The sequence below is a fragment of the Paramormyrops kingsleyae genome, chromosome 18 (assembly GCF_048594095.1).
Source record: "Paramormyrops kingsleyae isolate MSU_618 chromosome 18, PKINGS_0.4, whole genome shotgun sequence".
Classification (NCBI taxonomy): Eukaryota; Metazoa; Chordata; class Actinopteri; order Osteoglossiformes; family Mormyridae; genus Paramormyrops; species Paramormyrops kingsleyae.
Window position 1 is genome coordinate 25,352,774 of NC_132814.1, and position 27,193 is coordinate 25,379,966.

The following is a 27,193-nucleotide window of genomic DNA, read 5'->3' on the forward strand; positions in this document are numbered from 1 at the left end:
TGTTAGTGACAGGATGGGCGCTGCTCTATTTTAGGTTTTCAAATGGTATCCAGTTCCTTCCTATGTGTATAAAGGGGCCAGAAGACAGGAGGCTGAAGAACACGTTCTTTACCTCAACCTGCTCTAAGCCACTATAACAACGTAAGACTTATGGGAGGGGAAAAAAAAAAAAAAGAGAGACAGGCATATGTAATTTATTAAAGAACCTGCATTAGTTTAGCATTTATTTTGCACCTCATAGATGTCAAAATGACAAACAAAAATTGTAAAGATTAATAAACCCTCCAAACAAAAAGCAGAGATGAAGCAAAACTTAAAACAGTCGATCTGGTGTAGTCTATCAGTAGATAAAAAATAAAAAAAACAAAGTACAGTAGACACTGCATTAGAGACAAAGAAATTTAACAGAAGGCTCAAAGAAAATGAAAAGCCTCCAGTAAGATGATTACAGAAAGAAATTACAAAAGTCCTGTGTGGTAAAGCACTCAAACGTACAAGTGCTCCCTTATTCATAAATGTATTTAAAAAATAATTCCCTTGCAAATTATCACAGTTTGACACCTAGACATAAAACCATTCACATTACTCCTGTAACACTGGCTTTCCGATTTGGTTTCAGGCATAAGCCTAACTGGTTGTTTAGCACAGGGAAATGTTAAGGACTTAAAATGAGAGAGACAGCTGAAAATGGCATTAGGTGTGAGAAGTGTTGGCTGTACATCTCCCAAACCCTCCCCCCCCCCCCCACAGAAGCAAGTCCAAGTCTTCCATTTGGCCACGGTAGCTCTGGAGAAAGTGCACATGCAGCAAGGCAAAAGGCATAGCTTGCACATACACTGACAAGTGAGATACCAAGTTTGTTCTCTGGCAGCAGTAAGGTAAGGTAGGGTGAAACCAAGGGGGACACTACTGACATAAATCTCATTGAGCTCATTCATCTATACCTGCATTGAAATAATAATAATAATAATAATAATAATAATAATAATAATAAACCTAGGGAATTCTCTCCCTTCTCTGTCATACGGTTTTTGACTATGTAAAAATAAAGATAAATTACATTTTCCAAAACAAAATTAAACAAAATAAAGAAAAATAAAAACAGTTATAAGCAACAGATGTTGCTCTCTGCTTTCTGAGTGCGAGTAAATCCATTGCAGGTGAGGGATTGAGGGGATATACTGACCATAAAACAAAAAAAACAAGACCATTCATCTACAGTCAGGAATGCTCAAAACAAGAACCAACAACCCTTCTTAGATTCAGCCCCCATGCCCTGTCTCTGGAGCAACAGCTCATTAAAAAGCCAAAAGCCAAAAGCCACTGAATGGCCACCCACACCCCCCCCCCTCCCCATTTCCAATCAAATGCAAAGTATGGTATGATACAGTGCTGCATTCATGAGATAGTCCTTAATAGAGTGTAAAAATGCAGACAAAACCATTTTGTGGGATGGGGTAGGACGGGAGAGCATTCTGCTACTGGTAGGAGTTTATAGGGGAGAAAGGGGCTGTTGGGTTAGGCAAACGCCGCTTGTCTGTAAGCCAGCAAGGACCATAGACCGGCCCCAAAACTCCACAGTGAGCAGACTGGCCAGTGAGTGGCTACACAGGAGACAGCCCTGGGGAAACAGCAAGAGAGAACTAGTCAGCACCAAATACTAAAAGCAGAAATGTCCAAATCCCTGCACCTAGGTACAAGTTATCATGGTCTGCTGTCACTGTTGCTGTTACTTAACCAGCCACCTTTCCAAAGCCATACATGTACTTATTTTTTCTAAAATCTCTGACCTTGGGAGGTTACATGACCGCACAGGAATGGCCAAGACAGCCCTGGTTCCTGTCTTCTCTGCTGTTGAGTTTCATCATGCGGTAGTGTCGGATCTCCCGGACCAGCGTGTAAAATGCATCTTCTACTCCCTGTGGGTGACATGACACTGACATATTGTACAAATTGACACATTGCATGAATACAATTCTAAAAAATCAGTTCAACCTTTACAGAATTAACTTTTCATTCTTCATGTTAAGTTTCTTACTGAAGGATCTCAGTAGATACATTCTTTGTTTTGCACTTTCAGTACGTAAATGTCAGACGTTTATCAGATGTGCCCATAGCTCCTCTGCCGTACCCCCCATGAGTGAGGACCAGACAGCCAGTACTCATGCTTTGCGACCTACCTGTCTAGTTTTGGCAGAGGTCTCCACAAACTCAATCCCATAGCTGCGTGCCAGTTCCTGGGCCTGCTTGGTGTCTACAGTTCGAGCCAGGTCACACTTGTTACCCACCAGCACCATGGGAACATCATCAGAGTCTTTAACCCGTTTGATCTGCTCCCTAAGGGACATAGAGAATATGGAGAGAAGCCCATTGGCTACAAAGTAAAGTGCAAAGGATAAACTTCTCTGAGTCGACAGTCAGCTTGTTGTATGCAAATTTTCCTTCCATCTAACCTTAATAACCATATAAAACACTAATCACATTAATTTATGGGTATACTCTACAGGTCTATGTTGTTTATTATTGAAATCTCTTCATACAATTATACTTCATTCATAGAATACAACAGACAGTACTTTATTGATCCACATGGTGAAATGTGAGTAGTTTTCGTACATCTTGCTCTCCTTGAGAGGCACATACACATACGGCTGGGCAATTGATTGAATTTTGAAATTTCAATTATGATGTTGGCTTCCAACAATTATCATTTATGTATAGACTATGTACAGCTGAATATATTTCATATATTTTTTATTTTATATTGTTATCTTTATATTTTATTATTCTCTTATTATGCACAGCTGCTTGGAGTGACCAAGGTTACATTTCGCTACATGTTGCATGTGTACGACTGTGTATATAACGAATAAACCTCTTGAATCTTATCAAAATAAAATAACTGAGATAAAATGATCATTACACAGCATTTTGTTTCGCAGTGATGCTCCAATTATGTCTTGTGATAAATCCAGTGCACCCCTTTCCAGCCCCTACTGAATTATATTAATAGTTCAAGGAAATCCACAGCAATGTTTCCCCTACCATTATATTAGGGGCACCTCCTGCCCCCTCTTGAAGGTCAAGTTAATTTTATTTTCTATATAGCGCCAGATCACAACAGAAGCCATTTAAGGTTACCTTTCCTATAGAACAGGTATATACATTGTCCTTTTATTAAACAAACTAAATAGCCTTATGTTATTTATCTTATTTACACAACAGCGTGGCGGAGTTCCGTCCCGATTCGCGCACACAGACACGCGCGCGCATACACAGGTGAGCACACTACCACCAGCGGACAGAGAGCGCACATCGGAAAATATGTCGCGTCAACCACTTGAAAAGCAGGGTAATAAAAACGTTTCACAATGGGATTTTCTGCTTTAAACTATCAATTATCACTATTTTAAGAAATGTATTTGAAGGTCAAGACAAACATCCGCAATCGGACTTTGTCAGCTGACGTCACACTCGCTATAACCACAGTATATTATGGGTCGAATTGCCACTGCGGTCATTAAAAGAAACACATGAACACCATGAATCCTGTCGGAGTCTGTCAAACCCCCCCCCCCAAGCTGTAAACCTAGGGGAAACACTGCACAGTTTAAAAAAAGTTTAAAAGTTCAATAAATGCATGATATTTCCAAAGCCAATGAGTGATCATGTTCATCGTCATCTCAAAATACTGAACTTTATACCTGTGATTGTGATTTTTGCCATAATTGAGTGATCCTATATACAGGTGAGAGAAAGTTTGGGGTCAGAGCATCAAGTCAGCCAGGGCCCAGCATCATGCGGCAGTAGATGATCAGGTCCTTGCTCAAGGGCCTAACAACAACATGACTACTCTGCTGGTTAGAGGATTCAAACCCACTACCTTGCAGACATGGACACACATCCCTAACCCACAGAGGTGCATAATGCCTCATAAACAATTAAACAATTAATTAGTGACTGGTGAAGCTCACAGTCAAGGTTAATCACTCAGAACTTTGACTGACTTGCCACTGTGAAACCAGACAGCAACTCCCCATGTCACTCCCATTGCCAATTTCAAGAAGTCTCCCTCTAAATTATGAACCACATATATACTGGACCAATGTTTGATTCGTTTTATTTTGATTGTTAAATATTGCTAATCTTTCCATAAATCTGGCCAAAACACCCACTTAATGTCACTCAGAAATAAGACCTACAACTGTGCTAAACATGACAATTATGAGGAAAAATCAGCAAAAAAAAAAATTTACTACAAACTACATAGCAGAGAACTCTACCTAGTCGAGTTCCTAGTCTACAGTGAATTCAAACCCATGTCCAAATTAGCAGTGGACTTCAGAAAAGCACTGCATCCTTACCTGTAGAGGTGCACGTCAGCAAAGGACTTGCTGTTGTTGATGGCGAAGACACAGAGGAAGCCCTCCCCAGTTCTCATGTACTGGTCCCGCATGGCGCTGTACTCCTCCTGGCCTGCTGTATCCAGGATGTCCAGTAGGCACGTCTCGCCATCGATCACCACCTGCTTTCTGTACGAGTCCTGTCCCATCCCATCACACTTGTATATTACTATCGAGGTTCTCAACCCTTTTTCAGTGACCCCCAGTTGAACGTGACAACGTTAAAAGAGATTTAGGGATCCTTGCTGTAATCTAATGACAGTTCACCATTCAAAGAGTTGTGTACATCCATCGCTGTTACAATTTGTTAAAAAGATTGCGCACCGATAAAGGTTAGACTTACCTCAATGGTGGGGTCATACTCATCCACAAAGTGGTTCTGAATGAGCTGTATCGTCAGTGCACTCTTGCCTACACCTCCAGCTCCCACCACCACCAGCTTGTACTCCGTCATCACACCTATTAGCTCTGGTGTGAAACACAGAATCATTTGGTTACACGGCTAGACTTGGGACTGAGGGAAGAGAGAGCTAGACTAAGGAACATTATGCTGCTGTATAAAAGGGTAAAAACACAAGATCTATAGGCCGCTTCGAAAAGGTCGTTTGTATTTTGCTTCATCTGCTTCAAATCTGTACTTATCATTGAAATACAGAAACTCTGCGGAAGGCGATATTGTACAAAACATGGGTGTATTTAGCTGACCCAGCTGACAGCAGTGCCCCCCCCAGTACACTGCACAGGATACAGACACTAAAGCAGCCGAGAAAAACATGGCTGACCCAGCTGACAGCGGGTTAGAGTTCAACCTCAGTGCTGGCTAAGGACAGTTAAGCAGATATAATCCATCTATTTCTGGAACGCTCTTCCAAATGTCAAAGTTCTCCTAGCTGCACACTGGGCAGAAGAGAACGGCGGAGAGACAGGAGCCTGCAACTGTGTCACTGGACCAGTGTTAAGGAAACGTTACATAAGCGAAAAAATTCACTGAAAACCCAACCGGGAAAAGTTCTCTTAACAAAATAAGAAAACAAATCTAAAAAGGAATGTTTAAAAATAACACAGGAACTAAATGATGAACATCTGATGGAATTATACATGCAATTAAACTACAGCACAATATTGAACAGTAAAATGCAAAACTACCACCAAAACATTTAAAAATCATTAGCATAACCCCCCCAAAAATTAGACAGCAAAAATGTGTATGCATTATGTTAACTAGAACTGTCACAACCGATTTATTAATAATCAAATAATTTAATCTGATGTCAATATCAACATCGCATACTATGAACATGCAACTGTCACACCCGAAAAACCATAATAGATAGGTGGGCAAAGACACACCAACACATTTTTACTCTGGTAAATAATCATCATAATATTATTATTATTAACAGATTACATTTATATAGCGCCTTTCACAAACCTTAATGAAGACGACAAAATCTAAGCAGTTCAGGAAGAGAAATGTTCATTAAACAAGAAGGTCTCTAAGTCAGATTTAGTAGCAGAGAATGAAGAACAGTCACAGACAGTCTGAGGATGAGAATGAGGATGAGGATGAGTTTGGGGGCAATGGCACTGGATGAGCAGCCACCCATAGTGAGGAGCCTGACACGAGGAATGAAGAGGAGATGACAGCTAGATGACCGAGGTGGAGAGTGAGGTGTCAGAAGATCACCAAGGTAAGGGGTGCATGGCCATATAGAGCTTTGTAGGTAAGTAGCAAGATTTCCAGTTTGATGTGAGACTGTGTAACCAGTGTAGCGTTGAGCGAATAGGGGTGATGTGAGACTGTGTAACCAGTGTAGCGGTGAGCGAATAGGGGTGATGTGAGACTGTGTAACAAGTGTAGCGGTGAGCGAATAGGGGTGATGTGAGACTGTGTAACAAGTGTGGCGGTGAGCGAATAGGGGTGATGTGAGACTGTGTAACCAGTGTAGCAGTGAGCGAATAGGGGTGATGTGAGACTGTGTAACAAGTGTAGCGGTGAGCGAATAGGGGTGATGTGAGACTGTGTAACCAGTGTAGCGGTGAGCGAATAGGGGTGATGTGAGACTGTGTAACCAGTGTAGCGGTGAGCGAATAGGGGTGATGTGAGACTGTGTAACCAGTGTAGCGGTGAGCGAATAGGGGTGATGTGAGACTGTGTAACCAGTGTAGTGGTGAGCGAATAGGGGTGATGGGAGCAGAGAGCTTGCTATGGATGGAGGTTCTGAATTAACTGAAGCTTTTAAAAAGATGTTGCAAGGAGGCCAATGAAAGGGGAATTACAATAATTAATACAGGACATGATGAAAGCTCGAACCAGCTAAACTCGGTTTGTGACAATGGATAAATAAAAGAATTAAATTAATGTAAGATTCTGAATTTTTGCGTCAGTGTTTCGAGATATGCTTTTCCCCCCAGATAAATTACCATCATATCATCTGCCACTACAGCAAACACTTTATTTATCAGTGTAGCTCAACAGTCTATGGACCGTGTGACACAATTTCTATTTTTTTTGCAGCCCGACAGTATATAAAGTTTGATTGACCAAGTTAGCCATTATTCAGAGGTGTGTTTGGGGCGTAACATGCAATCCAATCGGAACGGCACGTCAGCTCACCCTTAAAAGGCAGCAGTGCATGATCTACGGCGGACTGCTATTACAATGGTGCGTTTGCCCGGCAAACCACATCACTTTTCACCCGAGGAAACGGATGTGCTCGTGTGCAAAGTGAAAATGCATGAGCACGGCACCTATGGGAGTACCGCTGTTCCACTAACATGTCCAGTTGGGCTACCGTTTTTTTAATCGTGCGGGGAAAATGGGACCCTTTATTTTGGACTACTTTCTTTTAATAAATAGACCAATTCATTCACATTACACCCGAATCACGAATTTGTGAATGCCTATACGGAAACCATGGATGACCAGTAAAAAAATATTGCATGTCCATAGTATCCAGTTACTTAACTGGGTATGAAAGGTTTTATGTATGTTGCACAGGCAAATCTGGACTTGGCTCGAGGGCGTTGTGGTTTTCCAGTGAGCAGTATTAGCAACTAGTCTCACTCTACATTATTCACCATGGGAAAGTGGGCAGCATGTGTAAAGTCTTACAGATGGGAATGGGAATCAGACCCTCTCCTGAAGAAATGGGCTGCTCCGGTATCTTCCTATAAATCAAAGGCACTGCCTAAATATCGCAAAGTTGAATTGCGAGTCCATCGACACTACCTGAAGGCACATGCATCTACTAACAAGCTCCGCACAAGATGCGCTCTCACCCAGGCCAGTTCCACCCCGATTACATCATTCATAAGGCTCATCAGGAGTGTGATGTCACACGAGCAAAAACAGAGAGAGGTGAATATGGCTCCCTGTGTTGCTGAGCATATATCTACAAATGCAATGGATGACTTAGGCGAAATCCTCAAAGATGTACTCATGCATCGCTTCACTTTAAAGGTCAAAATTAAAAAAAAAAAAAAAGTTTTCAAATTTCAAATTAATGCCAATAGGGCTGTTATTTTTCTACATCTCACAACTTAGATTCCTTACCAGGCTACAGGTGATTCAGCTCTTCTGCCCGCTGATCCCTCCTTGCCCGCGCTGCTGCCAGTGTACACTCCCTTGTTGGCATCGGCACATGCAGTCCAGCATCACGCCTTCTAAAGTCCCCTAATGTGTCCTCATTTATGTCCAACAGACTCCCATCACTCATGGCAATATTATGCAGCACACAACATGCCACAAAGAATACTGCGACCTTCTGAGGGCTGCATGGTAATGTTTCACCTGACTTCATCTAAATATCTGAAACACATTTTCAGCAATGCAAATGCCCTCAAAACCAAAATGCTTAAATACCGGTTAACAATATGCCACTGACTTTTCCATGGTTTTTGTTTGTCAAAAGCACAACAGTAACCAGTCGCGTCTCATTTAAATAACCACACCTACTGTACAAGTGGAAAGCAAGCAAAGTTATTTTGACGACATGTTCACATTGTGTGAAAATGAGCAATATGTTGGTATGAAACTAGCCGAACCACTTCTTAAGAAGCTTTCATAAGAACTCACCAACTGCCCAGCTGCTATTTTCTAGCAGAGAGACTTGTATGGTATTTCTTCCTTTTCCGTACTGACATATTCAGGCAATAGAATGGCCAGTGTGACCCATCACCGCAAGCCCCTAATATCCATTTTGGGAAACGTGTTACGAATTTAAAATTTTAAGCTTTACCAATGACTTCTACCATGTCCATTGACAGAATCACCATTTCCTTATAAGTCAAGAAAGAAAAATAGTTGACAGAAGCAATTGTATAACTTGGTGTCCATAGCCACAGACAGCGATTTAACTGGCTAACGATTGGTACTTCAGCATTAGTAAGGAGTTCAGCACATTTAAGAGCCCTGTCAGTAAGACTTACTGCACAATAAATCATTGTGGGGGGTTTACACAGACTTTTACATTAATACTTCTAACAGAAACTCAATAAATGATCAAAACAAAATTCAAGTGTGAACACTGTACAAACTATACAGTCAATACTTTTTGCTCATTTTACTGTGTCTGACTGATTTTTCAGTCAGAATTCCCAGAGATCTCTCTAGGCTTACTCTTCATATCCACACTCACAGTAAAATAACCCCAACTCACAGCATCCTCACTAATGAACAGAGGTGGTTTTTATTTTGCCACCACCCACACACAGCCGTCCGTCCCGTCCCCCCCCCGGGCTCACTGCAAAGCCAGCCTGTTCAGCAGCCTCAAATTTAGTTCTTCTATCAACACCACCATTTTTTTCCCTTTTCCTTAGGGGTTTGGAGGGGGGGGGCATCTGCCCCCAAGAAGTTTCAACAGTTACAATAACAGATATAGTGGCACCACATCTATGTCTTAGATCAGTTTCTTTACTCAATGACCTTCCCCTGATAGGTTTTTATCTAATGGGGTGGGAGCACTCAATGTGTATTCAACCCCCCTGCAATAGGAAGATAGATTCCTGCCCATAACAATGCAGCCCTTATCAGTAAAACATAAATGAACTGTAGGGAAAAAAAGCCCCAGATTTATTTAAGTATGGGAACATGGTCCATGCTCATTGGTTAGAATTATGACCATCATGGATGCCAATATAGTCCTTGCTATAGTGCCAAAAGGGTGACCGATAGCACTGGTTGGCTCGAATATCTGATGAAAATGACAGAACATCCTGCTAACGTTTCACCATCAATCTCTAAGCCTCCCTGGCAAACGGCTACACCAAGAGAAACAGTGATGTTGATACGGTCATTTAAAGGCTGATGGGTAAAGCAGACATGCGGCAGATGAGCCACAGCCAGGCTGCATAATGTGCATAAGAATGTACTTCTTACATGGTTTGAATTAACTTATTCTTTTGCAAAACAAGCCATATGAGAATATGCTCCAAATGAACTCAGGCCTTCAGAAGGCCACCTTGAAAGGGGGTTGGAGTTTGTTTTCAGGCCACTTTGTTCTCTGCGCTTCCTTTGGACACCAAAAAGTGCTGATGTCATAACGACTGTCAAAAAATGATGAATTCTTGAGATGGATTACAGTGGAGCCCCATTCACAATATAAAGCTAAAAATTATATACACCGTGGTCACATTTTATTCATTTGCTCCCACAGTGTATTAAATCGTGGATACGATTCCCTCGTTTTAGTTCAATCGTGGTCACATTTTATTAATTCCTTCCCTAGTCAAATTGTGGGCACATTTTATGAATTTGTTTCCTTTTTGAGTTGCATCGTTCACACGACATTTTAAAACTTGGCCACAATAGATATAAATTGCATTATTATGTTATGAGTGGCACTACGTAGATTATACTTGTTTAAAATGCTGGGAAATTTCTCAGTAATGCATGCAGTTATTTTAATAGTATGAACACAGATTTTATTGGAGACCTATATTATTCTTTCCTCGTTGTAAACAATGTGAGAGTTTAGTTTATGTTGCACATAACCCCAGAATTCAAAACTAAAATCAAAATATTCACTAAGCGTCTCATAGGAAAGCTGATGTTAGTTGATTTACTGTGTTTTAAAAGAAATTCCTGACAGAGGGGTACACAGGATAAATATATAATAATTTGCCGTATTTGATTTATTTTATTGAAGGCTTATACCTAAAGATCTTTCATTTTATAAAATGTACTTTCAGTAGTTGTCACGCTTCTGTTTTTAGATAATTTTGCCAAACAGGTTTAATCTTTTAGATTGATCATGCAGTCGGTATTAAACAGTGTTTCGATCCGCTTGTTGAGTATACATGCGATTGATATGTACATGTGGTATATACCATTAATCCCCAAAGAGTGTAACTAAAACAAATTAACATCCCTTAACAACCCTACTTAAAAATTAATGCATTCTGTTTTCTTATTACCCTTTGTTCATCAAGCCTTTTTTGAAATATTTGAAATCCACCTTGCACTTGCTTGCATGTAGTATTTTAGTTGGAAACAAATAATCTGTTGGCCTACATCATATGTTTAACAAATATAAACATATTGGTCATTCTCACAAACTTGACATTTTGTTGAGGACGATACTACTCTCGTGATCAGTTCAGTGTCCAAAAGGACCAAGTGTGAATGTGAAAAGCACGGATACCACATAAAAACTGAAGTGCACCAGAAAGCCAAGAGTTCTTTTGGAAGGTGATGGACAATGAGAATCCAAAGAGAATTGACTTCTCTTTCTCTTGGCCTACTTTCTGGTCCACTAAAAGAAGACTGTGTTTGGTTAATTTAACGAAAGATATGTGAAGACACCCTTATAGCTATAGTTATTTTTCAGGCCAATCTATATTTCCTGGCAAAAGCGCCTGGAAATGATATGGGGAGACAAACTACAGGGGCTGTTGCTGCCCCACTCCAATCGTACACACATTTGGATGTTGTCTCAAATGAATTAGCATGTTTGTCTATCGGCTCTGTTACCGAAATGCAAGCAGTCTTGGTCTTATCAACGACACTCTATCCAGTGCTTGTGTACTTACCTGGGAAACCAAAATGTTCCCAAACCGCTGATTACGACTGCCTGTAACCAGGATTAGCCGTAACCAACTCACAGTCACAATTACCATAATCTTTCCATGTTGACCATCTAGATTAGAATTTAGGCTCCACATGTTTAAATAAATGTATTCATTGGTTTCATTAGTTGTGTCCCATTTCAGGTGCTGCAGCTTTCAAAGACTGCATTAAAAGACCAAATGCATAGAGGTGTGTCACAAATGCTGCCCAATATCGAAGGATCCTTCAAATGCGGCCTGAAAATGCATCCTTCTTTTCCCCAGCCGTATAGGACCCACCCGATGGATCCTTCACGCTCCAACCAATGCAAAGATTCATTGTGTGGATTTTTAGGATGATGCTGTCTATAAAAGAGGGCTATTCAACTCACGGTCCTCAAGTTACCAGCCCTGCTGGTTTTCCACCCTTCCTTCACCTGTGAGCCAGGTGTGAAGCCTCTGGCCAATCAGAATCAGCAATTATTAAACTAACTACCTGGGGGAACTGAAAACAAGGCCTGGATTTGGAAACAAGGTCCAGAGTTCAACAGCCCTGCTATAAAGTCTATGCTGAACCGGGTCCTTCAAAGGACGCAGTCCCAAAATTGGGACACAGCTACTGTGTGTACTGGACTGAAAATAATGTAGCAAACAGTACAAGACAAATATGTGAACCGTTACAGCTCTACTGCATAGTGGGACATCTTTCATCGTGATGATTTTGTTAACCATCAGAACATGTGCACACTGGCTTCTGGTAATTACATAAGCCTGATCTCAGTGTTACCTTTATTTTATACAGGTAGAGCTGAATAAAATAAAATTCCTCAAGTGGCTCTTGCTGAGAAGAAAAGATTTAGCAGTCATTGTTTCCCCACCTCAAATGTAAGTTAATTTTTTCCAAAAGCTAATGCTTCTCCATTCATCATGTTGAATATCAGGAAATATATGGGACATGCCAAACTGACGATACATGTATATAACAGATTTGGTCTAATACCCCTGTCACACTGAGTAATGATTATGTTACTATGTCTACATATCCTGTATGGTTTAGTCTTAGCAGTTTAAGAAACTAAAGCAACAAAAGTACCTAATTACCAATAAACTGCTATTTTAAACACGTAGTTTCCTTTTGCATTTTTAACGGTAGAAACAAACACCCTAAAAGGCCTCCAGTTTACTCGACTGCATTGCTGATCAAGTGTAACTAACACATATCAGTCGTACCATGACTTTACAGCTCAGCCCTGGCTCTAAAGAAGCAGTCTGCTCAGAAAGATCAGGACAGAAAAGGCCACCATCATAGCTTATGCTGCTATACCACCCCATTATATACGGATAGCTATGCTAATATTTTAAGTCGTTGGTAGTAACATGTCATAAAGACGTTTAGAAATTATACCGAAGTTTGTAAAAGCTAATTTAGGAAAACATGCTTGCTATAATCGTATTTCATTGTTCGTTTTCTACATATTCTGGATAAAATACAAACGTACACGTACACTAAAACGAATAGCTGAAATGTCAAGTTAAAATGAATGTACGCCGCGACCAAATTAGGCAACAGACCAGTAATACTGTAGGTCAGAGATTGGTATAAATGGCAAAGTGGCTAAACTACATAGCTGCAGTGTATCGGTAGACAGATAGGATACACCCCTGCATGTGTGAACTTATCAGTATTAAGGCGTGTGTGTATTTAACTCAGGAATCATACAAATCATACGAACCGATTACAGATTTTTAAAGAAACTTACCTTTTAGCCTCGGATTTACAATCCGAATCTTTGCCAGAATTGCAGTGACGTATGGATTAGAACCAAACTACACTAAATCATACGAAAAAGGCAGACCGTAAATTAGCATTTCAAAATGATTGCACTTAATTTTTAAAAGTATTAATTACCAACGACAATCAACAGTTTTTGAGCTAAACTTCCTGTCTCATTACGAGAACATTATAACTTCTCTAACCGATCCTGAATCAGAGCGATAATTTAATTCATCATAATCGACGATGGGTTCATAAAAGGTAACTGATCCCAAATCAGTTGTGAAATTCAGAAAACGCTCAGAGCGGCTCAGACAGACACACCCAGACTTATACGTTGTCAGGACCCTATTTTATAATCGTCTACTATCATGCCTGTTTTTTTTTGTCATTTATCCTCGTTTTAAATTAAAACCAGAGATGACTAAACTCCATATTTCATAATCCAAACATACATTTAGATGTTAAATATCAGGATTTACATTCCAGGAATTACCGGATTAAAAATAATTTATATCATTATAAACCAATATTATATATTTTTAATAATTTTCATTTAATGTGTCACAACCAGGGAAATTAGTTTTACATGTGATAATATTTTATGACTGTAGCCTGTCTGGGATATCTTGAAACAAGGACTTTTTTCAGTACAGGCTGATGTTCCGCACCGATACCCATCGCTGTTCCCCTCCCTTGTGGTTCTGAGGCAAAGACGTGTGAACAGGCACATTCAGATTCAAATCGTATTACTAAAAAACTAGGAAATACCCGAATTAGTTTTCTACGTGGGTATTACTGGTAGAGTACATTCTCTTTTGTGTTTGACAGGTTAACCATTTCTTAAATATATGTTTTAACCACACAATGTATATATCTAATCGGGACAAATTTAATAATTTTGTTGAAAAGCATTATTTAAATGAAAATGTGACCCGGTTAATGTTGCTGTAATTTATTTAGATAGGTAAGAAACAGCAAATATGGCAAATGCAGAAGACCAAGACCAAAATTCAAGTAAAGTTACACTGCAGATCGACTTACTCTCGGTTGACTTTCTCACGTAACAAAGTGGGAATCGCGACTTGTAAACTATAGATTCGGTGAGAAATGGACGTTTCAAACGGTCATCAGGACGATAACACTTACACCAGTTTCTGGTAACTTATAATGCAGAATATCGCCGCCTAATGTGTCAAAGGCGAACACGGGGGGTTTGCTCTAGTCGCTTATATGATGCAGTATTTGCATATGACTTACGCACATTCTCTATTATACAATACCGTGTATATGCTATGTAAATAGGTCTAGTTGTTATACTGGATACCACAGATTGTACCGAACATACATAACTTGTTTTTCATGTACATTCATACCTATGATAAAGTTCAATTTATAAATTACAATAAAGCATATACAATAACTGATAATAAAAGATAACAACATTCTGTAATAAATGGTATGTCTAGCTTTCTGTTGAATTTTTTGTTTTGTATTTTTGTTTAACTCTCAACGGAAGATGGAACAATGTAGGATTTTGCACACAACATTTTAACAGTGTGGAATTTTATTTCTTATAAATTATCATAGCTCATTGTGCAGTCACCCTCTAATATTTTCGGGCCACGGTAAACCGCGGATATCTGACGCATAGTGCATGATACGAGTGTACGTGAGCCATCCGTGGCTCTGGGTGAAATGTAGATTTATATAGGCTGCTTTGGCCGTCGCAGGGTCGCCAACACATGCATCTGGCGTGACAGATGCTTTCAGATTCTCACGCTCATACAAGAAATCTTACAGCAAAGCTATTCCACCATGCAGATGCTGGGGGTAGTTTGCAAACCCTACAGACTATTTACAAGGCACTAAAACTGGTACATGCATGTAAATGTGTGTGCATGTGTGTACTTACTCCAACCAGCTGACCAAAGTTGGCATCGCTGCCGTCGGCATAGGTAAGTTATCCAAACTATAGGTGTCAATAAAGGTATTAAATTTACCACAATTACCAACAATCATGGGAGCCAACATAAACAGGATGCAAACGTTTGGAAATTGAAAAGCACATCTCGGACAGGATCGCTACCCCCAACGGTCGGTGCCTGTCACTCCCTGAGAGGCTATTGTCCGTCCCAATTCGGGCGGTTCTCGAGTAGTTGGGTGGGTCCCCGAAACTTTCCACAATATTTAACGGGACCTTGAGATTTAAAAATATTCTTGCTCGCCAAACAGTTCTTCACAGGTCAGACCCACTAACTCACGCTTCCTATAACGTCTGGATACGCATCCGCACGGAGCAAGAGTGCACATCAAGGGACTCTGGGGTAGGAGTTTAAGTTATTATGCATGAAATGAAATTAAAGGGAATTATGTATGAATTAAAATGAACCGAAGGTGTAATGTTCTGTGACCTGTACCAGCATAGGCATTTAGAAAATGGATGGATGGACAGAAGATATTGTAAAGGATTGATCTTTCCATTATAGCCCAATTACTGGAAACAAAGCATTTCTTAAATAACTTTTATTTTAAAACCATTTCATTTGAGATGAAACTAAGGATGTATAAAACGAAGATTATAGGAATAATCCGTAGAAAGAAATAGAGGAAACAGTCATCGCTCCGTAAAGGCTACAATGGTGTAGTTTATTGATATGAATTGCCTTCATTAATTAATTGCCAGGAGTGTGTAACTCTGCTCAATCTTTAATCAAAGATTCGTTTAATACCCTGCAAAAATCACCCACAGCTTGAGTGTCATTACAAAAGATTGTTCTTTTGCTAGAAGTACCATAAGTGGATGAAACACAGTGTGCTGAGAGCCACGAGACAGAAGATGAGGCTCTGAGATGCTGTTTTAGGGGAAAATGAAGGAAAGGGGACGTCTGACTGATAAGCCCTAATTGAAGTAAATACCCACAAGTAATTTCTGGATGTCTTAGTCATTTCCTTCTGATAGAGTATAATTGCAGGGAAAGATAATACTTCGCTAAATAAACAAATTATATATATAGACCTGGTATCTAGAAATGTAAAATTGCTCCTCTGCCCACCCAAGGTGAATGGGCTCCCCTTTGAGGTTCCCAAGCTTTCTTCCTACTAGAGAGTTCTTACTTGTCCCTGTCATCTCCTCCTTGGTCTCTTGGGGCTTTGGGCAGGGATAATGTGAAGCACTTTGAGACAATGTAATGTGAAAATGTGCTGTACAAATAAAATTGTATTGAATGTGTGTACGTTTCTTAACATAGTGTTTTGCATAACACTATTTAGATGTCTTCATTTGTTGTTAAATACAGTACACACAAAGTCTTAGGGCACTTAATTCAATAAAAACATTACTTAACATTAAAAACATTATTTGATTCGTTTACAAAAATATATATGACAGGGTTGGGGCCATTCTGGAATGCACTCATCAATTCCAGTCCAGAAAATGGAACTGGAGTTGGGATCGGAAAAAAAATTATGGAGAACAGAATTGGAAATGAATTCGAATTTCAAGGAGATTTACATCCCAACTCCAGTTCTATTTCCTGATTTGGACTGGAATTGATGATGCATTCTGGAATGGCCCCAACCCTGATATATGACGTTAGAAACAATTAATCAGTCAAAAAACAATGACACTTAATAAGAAAATGTCTGTATGGAAGATATGTTTAACATTGCTTGTCAGTTAACATTTTTTACAGAAATAAGCAAGCATTCCAAGACTTTCTGTGAGCACTGTATGTGTCAGAGATAATATTGTATAGTCATCAATGAGAATATTTTGTTCTTCTGGTAAGGAAACAATCAAAGGTACCATGTAGAAAAAATTGTCCTTAGTTTAAAACTTATGTCCACAAAAACAAAGGCTGGCTATGAGCAGTATTTTATCTGTTAATTAGCACATAATTGATGTGTAACAGTCATATCTCTCCTTGTTAGCCTACAAGGATGGAGCTTAAGGTGTCTGTTGACGGTGTCCAGCGTATCGTCTGCGGAGTCACAAAGAAAACCACATGCCAGGAAGTAGTCATAGCTCTGGCCCAAGCCCTGGGTAAGTTATCATGTTCCTTATCTCATCTGTTGAATATTGCCCTTGTAACTTCCTATATGTAAATTATGTAAACCTAAGTGTTATGAATTTTCATAATGGACTACTTTTGTATTTACTGTAGGACGTCCAGGTCGGTACTCACTAAAGGAAAAATTCAAGGAGTATGAGCGCAGCATGACCCCCAGTGAGCACCTCCTAGAATCTCTGGAAAAGTACGGTCAGCAAGCTAGGGAGGTACAGCTCACCCTGCAGCATCTTGGGCCTTCGACAGTGGAGGACAATGGGCTCTCTAGTGCTGGGCCTCCTCTAAGGAAGTCGGAGGTGGGAAGCAAACACCGGGCAGCAAGAAGAGCTGCTTCTGCACATCGCCAAAGCCTGCCACCTTTGTCTCGTCTAAGGTTAGACGCAGAGCCTCCTCACACTGCTGAGGTCAAGGGGCAAAAACGCAAATCTTTTACACTGGTGGAGGAAGCAAGGGGCTGGCTGGAGAGCCTGGGCTGGAATGGGAGGTTCCAGGGGATACAGGAGAAAGAAAAGGGTTTGGATACTGAGAAGACAGAGAGCCGTCAGTCTCCTGAAGTTGACTCTGGGCTGTTCTCCTCCACAGAAAGAGGAAGCCGTAAATTCCCTACAGTTACCACACATCAGAAGAGGGAGAGTCTCCTTTGTGAGCCTGACAGTAGGGCAAAGGGTTTAGACAAGAATGAAGACATGAAGAGCATGCAGTTCCTTACTCATAAAGTGAATGAGGAACAGGATGCATTGCGAACGCTGTTGGTTTGCCAGCAGACCCGTCTTCATGAACTGCAGGCGCAAATTGACGCAGTTGAGGCTCAGATTAATAAGTTGGAGGAGGAACATCAATCGGAGAAGGAGCAAGAATTCATTCAGCAGACGGTATATGAGGAGGATGAGCTGCAGTACTGGGAGAATGAACTGAGAGCAGAGGAGGCCTATGGACAAGACCTGCAGCAGCAGTTTTTGGAGATGAAGCGGAAGGCTTCGGAATGCAAGGCAAGGCTAGAAGAATACAAATTCCGACTTCGCGGCCTGGGGGAAGGCCAGAACCTTAACTTTGCTGTTGCACAGGGTGAGGATTCAGGTACTCTGTACTCTGATTCACCAATCAGAGGGGGTTTTCAAGAGGAAGAGGAGAAGCTTTTGCAAGCAGGGAACAGGACTGGGAGAAACACAATGCTGACTCCCATTGGAGAGCCCTGTCTATCCTTGGGACAAATTTTGAGATGTCAAAACATGCACACAGGACCCAGTGCACCAGAACAACTTCGTGAGCGTTGGGTGAGAAATGCCATGTTTCGCTGCTCAGAAGTCACAATGTATCCGAGTAGCACAAGGGTCTGAAGAAGGGTGGGGGGTTTCTTGTAGTCAGGATTTTCTTTTACTTCAGTAGACCTAGTGCTCTTTACCATTAAGTTACCATTTAACTGCATAAAGTTAAGTCCCCTTAAAAAGTCATAATAAAAAGTTTGATTTCTGGGGACTCTGCACAATTAGCATCAGTTCTTCTCTAAATGCAATGGGGCAAATGAACATCGAGGTACAGGGTAAATCTTTAACTGTATTGAAATGTTCACGTTTTGTTAAGTGTATTTCCATTAGATTATGGGGATTCAATGCACTCTTTTTTTCATTTCTTGCACCAAGGCCAATAAATGTACTGAAAAGGGGAAATGGGACTATGTTCCTAACCGGAAAACACTGAAATTCACAATTCTAAAAATCAGACTTAAAAGTACACAGCAAAATCAAATGAAGAGACAACATACATTAATGTTCCGTAAAACGTTTATTTAAGTTTCATTCAAGACCATTAACAAAAGTACACAGGAGTGTGTGCAAGGCCCAGCCTGAGCCTGATCACCTCCATGGTTTTGTTCATAACAGTAATAACACCACGTGCCACTGAAGGGATGATACTCTTTCACCGATCCCTCCAGCTCACAGAATTCAAAATCTCAATCGCTTTTTTCCCCAGATCAACCCACCATCTCCCCCCTTCAATTTAAGCAAGTTCTTGAATTATATGATGAAGTGGGGGGGGGGGGGGGGTGGGGGCTAGGGGCACACATTACATACAGTATATTTCAGCCCACTTGTATTGGGATGCAAATTGTTGTTATTTCTACAAAAAAAAAAAAAAAAAAAAAAAAGGTTCCAAGATTGTTCTTTACATTTTGGTGGTTGGCTGGGAAAAGTTTAGTAAATTACTTTTTTTACTAATCATTTTTGTGTACGTATTTTTAGGCACCTTAAGTTTAATTTCTCATTCATTAGCATAAACGAATGCAATGAAAACAGCAAAATAGCTGAAATGTGCACTGAAGAAAATGAAATTCATGTATAAAAATAACTGGATGACCACAAGATGCCATTTGGAATTCTGAATACATGGGTTCTGGGATGGATGTCCTGAGCACAGAGTGAATCAGGAGTTGGGATACAATCAAAACACAAACATGGGATGACTAACCGTTTGGACTATTGTAAGAACTAAGCAGCAAGGCTGCCTGTGTTTGTGAAGCCATCTGTTTTAAAAGGTCAAATAAATCAGTGTCCCTTCAAAGAAAATGTAGAAAATTTAAGCTCTTTTTGGAAAAATAAAGTCCACCATGTCAAAAGCATGAATTTATAAGGTAGAGGAAAAAAAAAAAAACTAATAGCATTTAACACACTAACATCACAGGTGAAGAATTCCAGACTCTCGCTAAATATTACTTTTTGAGTTTCAAACTTGGGGTACTAGAGCAGTTTTCCAGATGGTAAATTGCTGTTTCACCAAAGAACCCACCAAATCCACTGCCACCTTCCACAGGGTCTCTAAAACATTTTACACAAACACGCACACAAACACAGAATAGAGACTTCCCTAAGCCTTCAGCCGCCCCGGAGGCCACGCCCACAACAAAAGCAGAGGACCAATGGATTTGGAGGGTTCTGCATTGAATGGATTGGCTAGAACAGGAAAATGGGCTGTGCATGCACATCTCACAGCATTTATAGAATACAGCTGCTGTAGATTTGCCCCTTGCAGGATTGCACTTTTTAAAACTATTTGCTCCATCAGGTGGGGATGGGCCCTGGGAGTCCAGTTGAGGGTTCAGTCGATGACACCGGCTTGATGGGTTTTCCGTTCCACATTAAAGCCCTAAAATTGGAAACGGACAGAACATCCTGTCACTATGAACAGGAAGATCTAAAAAGAGAGAAAAGGCTTCCTTGCCTCCAATAACCATACTGTGTTAGTTCACAGCGACGTTGATAGGGGGGGGGGGGGGGGGGGGGGTCGAGGGGGTCTCTCACCTTAGAGTTGTCTGGGCCACGGGGTTGCCGCACAATGACTAAGCGGGGAGCACTGGCATCATCCAGCGTGATGCTCTTCAGCCGGTTCACCAGCCGGTCGGGCCGAGGTGTCGCCACTGGTTTTGGCCCTTCACTGGGGATGCGGATTAGGGGGCAGTCAGACATGCAGCCCCCGGATATTCACTTCAGCAAGAAAGGCCTGAGACCTAAGGCTCATGAAGCCTTATGTCAGCTTGTTTCTAAGTACGGTCAATTTTAAGATAATCACAATTATTAATGCATATAAACGCAGTGTTTTTATTCAATAAAAAAAAAAAAACACACTAAAAAGCTGCAGCCACATCTCATTTTAACTTATTGCTTCCACAGGAACATTGTGTTTGAGCAAATACAGATCAGTCATACAGTGCAGATCTCCACAAACGAAGGGCCACCGTAGGGTCAGCCTCCCCCGCCCACCTGACACGCCGCACGTTGCAGGCACTGCATTTGCCCGTCCGCTGGTTGAGGATGACTGAGAACTCCACCTCATCCCCAGCTTGCAGTTCCAGCCCATCCTGAACCTCTTTCACATGGAAGAACAGCTTCTTGCTCTCGCCAACCTCATAGGTAATGAATCCAAACTGTCGAAAAGCACAGCCCCCCCTTTAACTGACAGGCAGTGAATGGCTTTACCCAAGAGGCCACAATGCAACTATCCTAAGGTCACAGATTCCTTCTCCTTTTAAATACAGAAACAGGTGATGAAAACTTGGCTGAACAGTCACAGGACCCAACAACTGGGACCAGTGATCCTACTGCATAGAAGTCACATTCCCTGTGTATCCACTATGGCACTGGGTTGGGGGGGGCTCTTATTTTTAGGCATACCTGGTCCTTGACACATTCGACGGGGGCACGGCGCTGGGGTACAATGTTACAGGCCATCTTCTGTCCCGTCTGTGGCACAGTGCAGACCTGGAAGCGGACGGCCTCGCCCTTCTGCAAGGGGTCCGCCTTGTTGGCCATGCCCACTATACCGAAGGGGAAGCTCTGACCCTTCAGGCTACCTGCAGGATGACCGGGGGTTGGGGGGGGGGGCGATTACGTTGACCACTTAGATTATGACAACACTGCGATTCCTAACATCTTTGCAGCTGAACTTAATTATGATTGAAAACACACGGGCAATGAAATGTAGCGATTCTCAAAATTCCATCATATAAACATTCTTTACAGGGGAGAGGTACATACTGAGACGAACCATTTTGCTAGTCAAAATAATTTCATGATACGAGTAAATATTACAAAATGATAGACGGTATTTAGTTAAGTATTGGTAGAAAGAAACTAGCAGCTGTATAGATGTTTGAGATCGCATTTTATATGCAAGTCTGGATGAAACCTTGTCAGACTTGTAGTCAAAATACTGGCACTGATGCACTTGCAAATGACTCAATTTCTTTAATAGTACAGAACCTTTGATTGTGTTTCAATATAGGATGGATATCTGGCCAATTCTTCTTGTGTGGAATGATCTTCATCATGTGTCACACTATTATACAAAAGGGTTTGTTGGATTTTTTTACGTCTTCTCTCTTACTTTGCAAGGACACTGATGACAGTTGTCTGCTGTCTACATCATCTGTGAGAATTTCATTGATTACTGCAGCATATAAAAGTTGCAGCCATATTTAAACTTTTTTCAACAGTATTAAGCATCTTCTATATATTTGCTAAAGGTTTATTATGGGACACAAGACTGATTTAACTGGAGAGAAGACAGTGATCATTAAGAACTTAGGAGATGGAAAATCAATGCTTGAAATTGCCAAGATGACTGGCAGAGACCAATGTGCCATAAAGAGCTGAATGCAGTTGGGAAAAAGGTCAGAAAAGGGAAATATAAGATCATAAGGTACCTAAGCCTTAAAAATAAAGGCTAATAAAGCCTTAAGCCAACAGCAAAGACATCTGCTGCAGCTGCTGCCACTAATTTATCAAAATCAAGTAGGATATTGCACCACCTTAGGAAACATAAAGCCAGATCTTCAATCTCTGATGAAGGGCAGATACAAAGTGAAGCACGTGGAATGGGCAGAGACACTCAAGCTGGCGGCCCTGACGGACGTAGCAAAGGCTGAGCAAGAAATGGCAGCTTCACCCTCTCAGACAGACAACAGCATGGTGGTGGTGGTGGTGGTGTTTTGGACTGGTTCCTAAAAATGTAAATTGCTTCATGCGAGGGCTGGGCTGGGCCCACCCAATCAGAAACAGCAACCCCAGATGATACAGTTGCCTACCCAGCAATTCAAAGCTGCAGCCAGAACCAGACTGCAGATACTTAACGAATTTCTGAAAAACAACTGTGCCACGGAACAAAAATTGGCATCTAGCACTATAATGAAAGAGATTCATGCATAACATGAATGGTCCCAGGAAGACCAGAAATAGTTCTTGATGAAATCGAGCTTCAAAAATGACTGATGAAGCATCAGAGAATAAACTCTTCAGCAACACATATTTTACCCACAGAACTTTAGAATCTGTCCATGTCAGTGGATCAAAGGCTCATTTAGGTCATATGTACCCATTAATAAATACGCTCTTTATCTAGGGTAACGGATATACTGGAATTATTACAAGACCTTTGTAAACTGTTCTAAATATAGTGAAATAAGTGCATATCTTGGCAAGTCATGAATCTCTCTCCAAATATTGCATAAAATGTATCATGCTTGACTACTTTTGCACAAATTTGGTACAATTTTTACTTGCAACTACTCATAAATTTTTGATATCAGATCACCCAAGTTTTATGTAACAGCATAACAAAGGGTGTAATTTGAAATCTCCAGACATCTTTGTTTTCTGTTTTTTTTTAACCTCTCCCTCTTCGGAGTCATGCCGACGGGCTCATCACCTTCTATAATACCTAAATGCACGTGTGCCAGAGTGCCAAAGGTCACAAAGCAGTCTTAAGCCATAACTGTTTAACCTGAGGGAATGCATTCACTATAAAAGCTTCATTGTGTTTTCCGTAAAGACTGCATTTGCTGAAACGTTCTGATGCCTCTCAGCACAGGGGTCCCTGAGTCTCCTACCATTTAACCCCCTTTTACTGAACGTATGACAGACGACGTCTGTAGGTCAGCTTGTATCATCGTGGCAGCTGATCACTCTGCTCTCTCCACCATGCAAACAATCGTTTGCTGCAATCTTTGATCAAGTTCTTGCAGCCAGGAACATTTGGGCCATGGAACTTAAATTTTATGACATTTTCCATCTGGTTTAACGTTAACACCATGGCCTATAACCTTATGTCTGACCTGATTGAGCATGGAGAAGGGAAATGAAAGCATTCTCTGGTGTGGTATACTCTCTTCAGACTGGTTGAATGAATGACTGAAGTGTATACGATCCCTGTCCTTAAGTAACAAAGAATCAATTGAAATACTCTAGAAGGTGGAAAAATATTTGCTGGGGCGTCATCTGGAATTTAATAAAATACTTTTTTTGTTGCACATGTAGATACCAAAAAGGTTTTTTAAATTTCAGTTTTCTAGGAGAAATTCATTAATTGAAGTGCATGGGTGCCAATATTTTTAGCTCCAACGGTAGGCTGAAGTGGAAGACTTTCAACACTTTCTGGGCAACAATTACGTGTTCAGAATACGAGGTGGCTTTGGGACGGCTGCCTCACCCTCCTCAGTGATCTCGATGAGGCCTTGATACTCGGTCTGGGATGGGTCCACGCTGCGTAGAGGCCGTACCACCTTACCCATGACCACGGTCGAACCCACATCCTCCCACAGTCCATTCACTGTTGGGAAGAGCATTGAACTTCAGCACAGTAACAGTTGTTCTACTTGAAGGCTTGTACCAAAAACACTGTGGTGTCTTCAGATTGTGTGCCAGTAACCACTGTGTATACCTATTGACATCTGTATGCCTTGACCAGAGTGTCAATGTGGATGAACTTACCAAAGCATTGTTCGTGGACAGCGATGGGAGCGGCACTTACCAGCAGCCACTCTGGTGACCTTCTCAGCGCTGACTTTGTTCCCCTTGCCCTTGGACACAGTGTACTCCACGGCGTCACCCAGCTCCAGGCTCTCCACATCGCCACACAGCTCGCTGCTCGGACACGGGGATCGCAGCATTCGTTGGGTGGAGGTCACGGTTTCAGCAACATGACTGGCTATTTTATGATCGAGGTATTCCAGGCATGACAAGGTGGGTGGAGCTGAACTAAATACGAGAAAACCAGGCAAACTGAAGTTGCCAACTCTACCTGTAGTGGAAGAAAATCTCCTGGTCATGGTTGGCAGTCTCAATGAAGCCAAAGTTGTCTTTGAGTGTGGCCACAAAGCCCAGCAACCGTTTGGTGTTGACAGAACGGTTAAGGACCTTGATGGACACAGCACTTTGCTGTCCGGTCCTCTTAACCTCACTGATTGAGAACTCCACCTGGCAACAGCAATTAAAGATATGGATTCATTAGATAGAAAAGGAATGTCCACACACACACACACACACACACACACACACACACACACACACACACCCCCTTTGGGGAACTCTCCATCCATTTATATGGGGGAAAACATAATCCCAACAAGGACAACCTTAATCCCAACCCAGCCCTAACCTTAACCATAAGTAACCAAACAAAAGTTTTCAGATTTTTATAAAACTAAGGTTTATATTGTGAGGACACGAAATGTGTCCCCAACAAGCTAAAATGTAGATTTTACCAAATTGTGGGGACATTTGGTCCCCACAGTGTCGTAATTCCCCCCCCACACACACAGCCCTCTCCTTTATGGCAAGGTGACAAGAAATTCCCCCCCAATCTCCTCTTATGGAAATTAGTGAAGCATGAGGAACTTGCGTCATAGTCACAAACCTTATCCCCCACTTGTGGTTGTAAACCACCTTCTAGGTCCTTGGCGTGATAGGTCATTGTCATCTTCACTCCACAGTCCTCGTAAGCGATCACCCCCTCCTCTGCCTCCTGTAAACAAGGTGCAGATTCTTTAGGGCAACAACGTGCACGAGGGTCATAGTGAAAGGCCCCGGCAGCAAAGACACACTCAGACTGCACCAGAAGCGTCGTGTGTGCAATGGGATGAGGACTGAACAAAGGTTTACAGAGTTGCATTTATTACGTTTTTAAATACAGCAAAACACCTACATAGTGCAAGAGGCACAGGCCCTCAAAGCTGGACCAGAACAGCTTTGTTCCTTAATCATTATGCATTCTTCTGCCCAATAAAGAAGCAACATGAAGCAGCACAAAATGAACGCCACACCGAAACGTCACACAAGTTATAGGTTTGGGCGATATGACAAAAATATTATCATCACAAGTCTTAAAGCAAATTATTTTGCTTCAAAACAACAATTTGTAATTTTGCCATTGGGGCCCCCTGTATATACAAGCCCCAAAAATCCCTCCAAGTTCACTCCAGAAATATAATCTGTGTGTCTAACAGCAAATTCAATCTACTAATTAGTACCATAATTAGCTTAATTACAACAGTAAGGAAGAGTGACCTGGTGGAGAAGACTGTTGCAGTTATTTCATTAGGTTGTCTGATCTTAAACCAAATGACAAAGGGAACCATCAAATCAGTCACTTCGATATTAACTTAAGACAAACCCAGAAGGATTAATAAAAATAAAGTAAAGCTACTTCACAGTTAGAATCATCACCTGATAATTTAAGTGGGCAAGTAAGGCTCATATACTCAAACATTCTCAGAACATTTACAATCACCAGACCCATAGGATGAGATTAAGACAGAAAAGCGTCAATGCAATCAGGAGGACCTCATTATGCATCTCTGCACATAGTGGCATTGCATAAAATGGTTTGGAAAGATTTCTGAATACAGCCAAAGCGGAAAAAAAACAAACTGATCACACGCTCACTATGTTCCACTGGCAAAAGAGGAGAGATCTCCTGACCGCTCTAGTTAAACTCAAGCTACCTTACTCATAAGCTACCTGAAGTTATGTCGTTAGATATTTCAAAGTTTTCCTTCAAAGCTTAGTTACTCACAAAAAAAAAAAGAGCAAAAAAAAATAAAAAAAGTCAAAGGCTAGGCTATTCTACATGAACTGCATGCTATTGTTGTTGTTAAAGCTATATGGATTATGGCCCTAAAGCTGGCTAGTTTGTTTTGTATGCCTACACTTCGCAGAAGGCTTTTGATCTAGAGTCTGTGTGTTGGTTTGAGTGACTTGCTGAGGTTCAAAGCACAAGACAGTAGAACGCATCCTGAAACCAGTCATCATGTGTGTACTTAGTACATGACAGCGTGCACCATGTCTCAAGATATTTGTGTACTAGAGTCCATGAATGCTGCATTGAAGCCTGTTGCTGAATTAACAGACCTATCGTCTGTGGAAAACTCTTCAATACTATGCAAGCTAAAACTACTCAAAGGTGGCATTCTTGGTGTTAAGATGGGACCAGAAGCTGAACCAGAACATTTAAACTGATGTGCTTTGCTGCACTTTTAGATTCCTGCTACTGTTAACTACTGCAACAAGCTCGTGAAAAAAAATCAGGAAAACGGAACAAATTTTAAAAGGATTAAACTGTTTTATAGCTAT

The 27,193-nt window shown here is 41.1% G+C and overlaps 3 protein-coding genes across 13 annotated transcripts in view; 1 reads left to right on the forward strand and 2 right to left on the reverse strand.

Moving 5' to 3' along the window:
* Window positions 1-178: 178 nt before the first annotated feature.
* On the reverse strand, window positions 179-14,360 carry nras (NRAS proto-oncogene, GTPase). Of its 2 annotated transcripts, none has more exons than XM_023831343.2 (6): window positions 14,269-14,360; window positions 4,747-4,871; window positions 4,365-4,543; window positions 2,181-2,337; window positions 1,791-1,919; window positions 179-1,621 (listed from the first exon to the last, which is right to left on the reverse strand). In XM_023831343.2, the coding sequence occupies exons 2-5, from the start codon at window positions 4,855-4,857 to the stop codon at window positions 1,800-1,802; spliced, it is 567 nt and encodes a 188-aa protein (XP_023687111.1). In that variant the 5' UTR covers window positions 4,858-4,871; window positions 14,269-14,360; the 3' UTR covers window positions 179-1,621; window positions 1,791-1,799. The 2 variants fall into 2 exon arrangements, with proteins under 2 accessions (XP_023687111.1, XP_023687110.1); XM_023831342.2 differs by lacking the exon at window positions 14,269-14,360 and adding an exon at window positions 13,211-13,536.
* On the forward strand, window positions 14,005-18,961 carry LOC111853913 (ras association domain-containing protein 8-like). Of its 2 annotated transcripts, none has more exons than XM_023831338.2 (4): window positions 14,005-14,384; window positions 15,460-15,551; window positions 17,158-17,269; window positions 17,391-18,961. In XM_023831338.2, exons 3-4 carry the CDS (start codon window positions 17,167-17,169, stop codon window positions 18,629-18,631), a joined length of 1,344 nt encoding a protein of 447 aa, XP_023687106.2. In that variant the 5' UTR covers window positions 14,005-14,384; window positions 15,460-15,551; window positions 17,158-17,166; the 3' UTR covers window positions 18,632-18,961. The 2 variants fall into 2 exon arrangements, with proteins under 2 accessions (XP_023687106.2, XP_023687105.2); XM_023831337.2 differs by lacking the exon at window positions 14,005-14,384 and adding an exon at window positions 14,411-15,182.
* A 102-nt stretch (window positions 18,962-19,063) lies between these two features.
* csde1 (cold shock domain containing E1, RNA-binding) overlaps window positions 19,064-27,193 on the reverse strand; it is a 35,191-nt gene continuing 27,061 nt past the window's right edge. For all 9 annotated transcript variants that reach the window (XM_072702219.1, XM_072702216.1, XM_072702215.1 and 6 more), the window contains 8 exons: window positions 25,479-25,586; window positions 24,864-25,039; window positions 24,594-24,706; window positions 24,273-24,392; window positions 21,461-21,639; window positions 21,050-21,213; window positions 20,591-20,723; window positions 19,064-20,435 (listed from right to left, as the gene is read on the reverse strand). In XM_072702219.1, coding sequence (XP_072558320.1) covers window positions 20,388-20,435; window positions 20,591-20,723; window positions 21,050-21,213; window positions 21,461-21,639; window positions 24,273-24,392; window positions 24,594-24,706; window positions 24,864-25,039; window positions 25,479-25,586 — 1,041 coding nt within the window. In that variant the 3' untranslated portion in view covers window positions 19,064-20,387. The remainder of the gene's footprint in view (window positions 20,436-20,590; window positions 20,724-21,049; window positions 21,214-21,460; window positions 21,640-24,272; window positions 24,393-24,593; window positions 24,707-24,863; window positions 25,040-25,478; window positions 25,587-27,193) is intronic.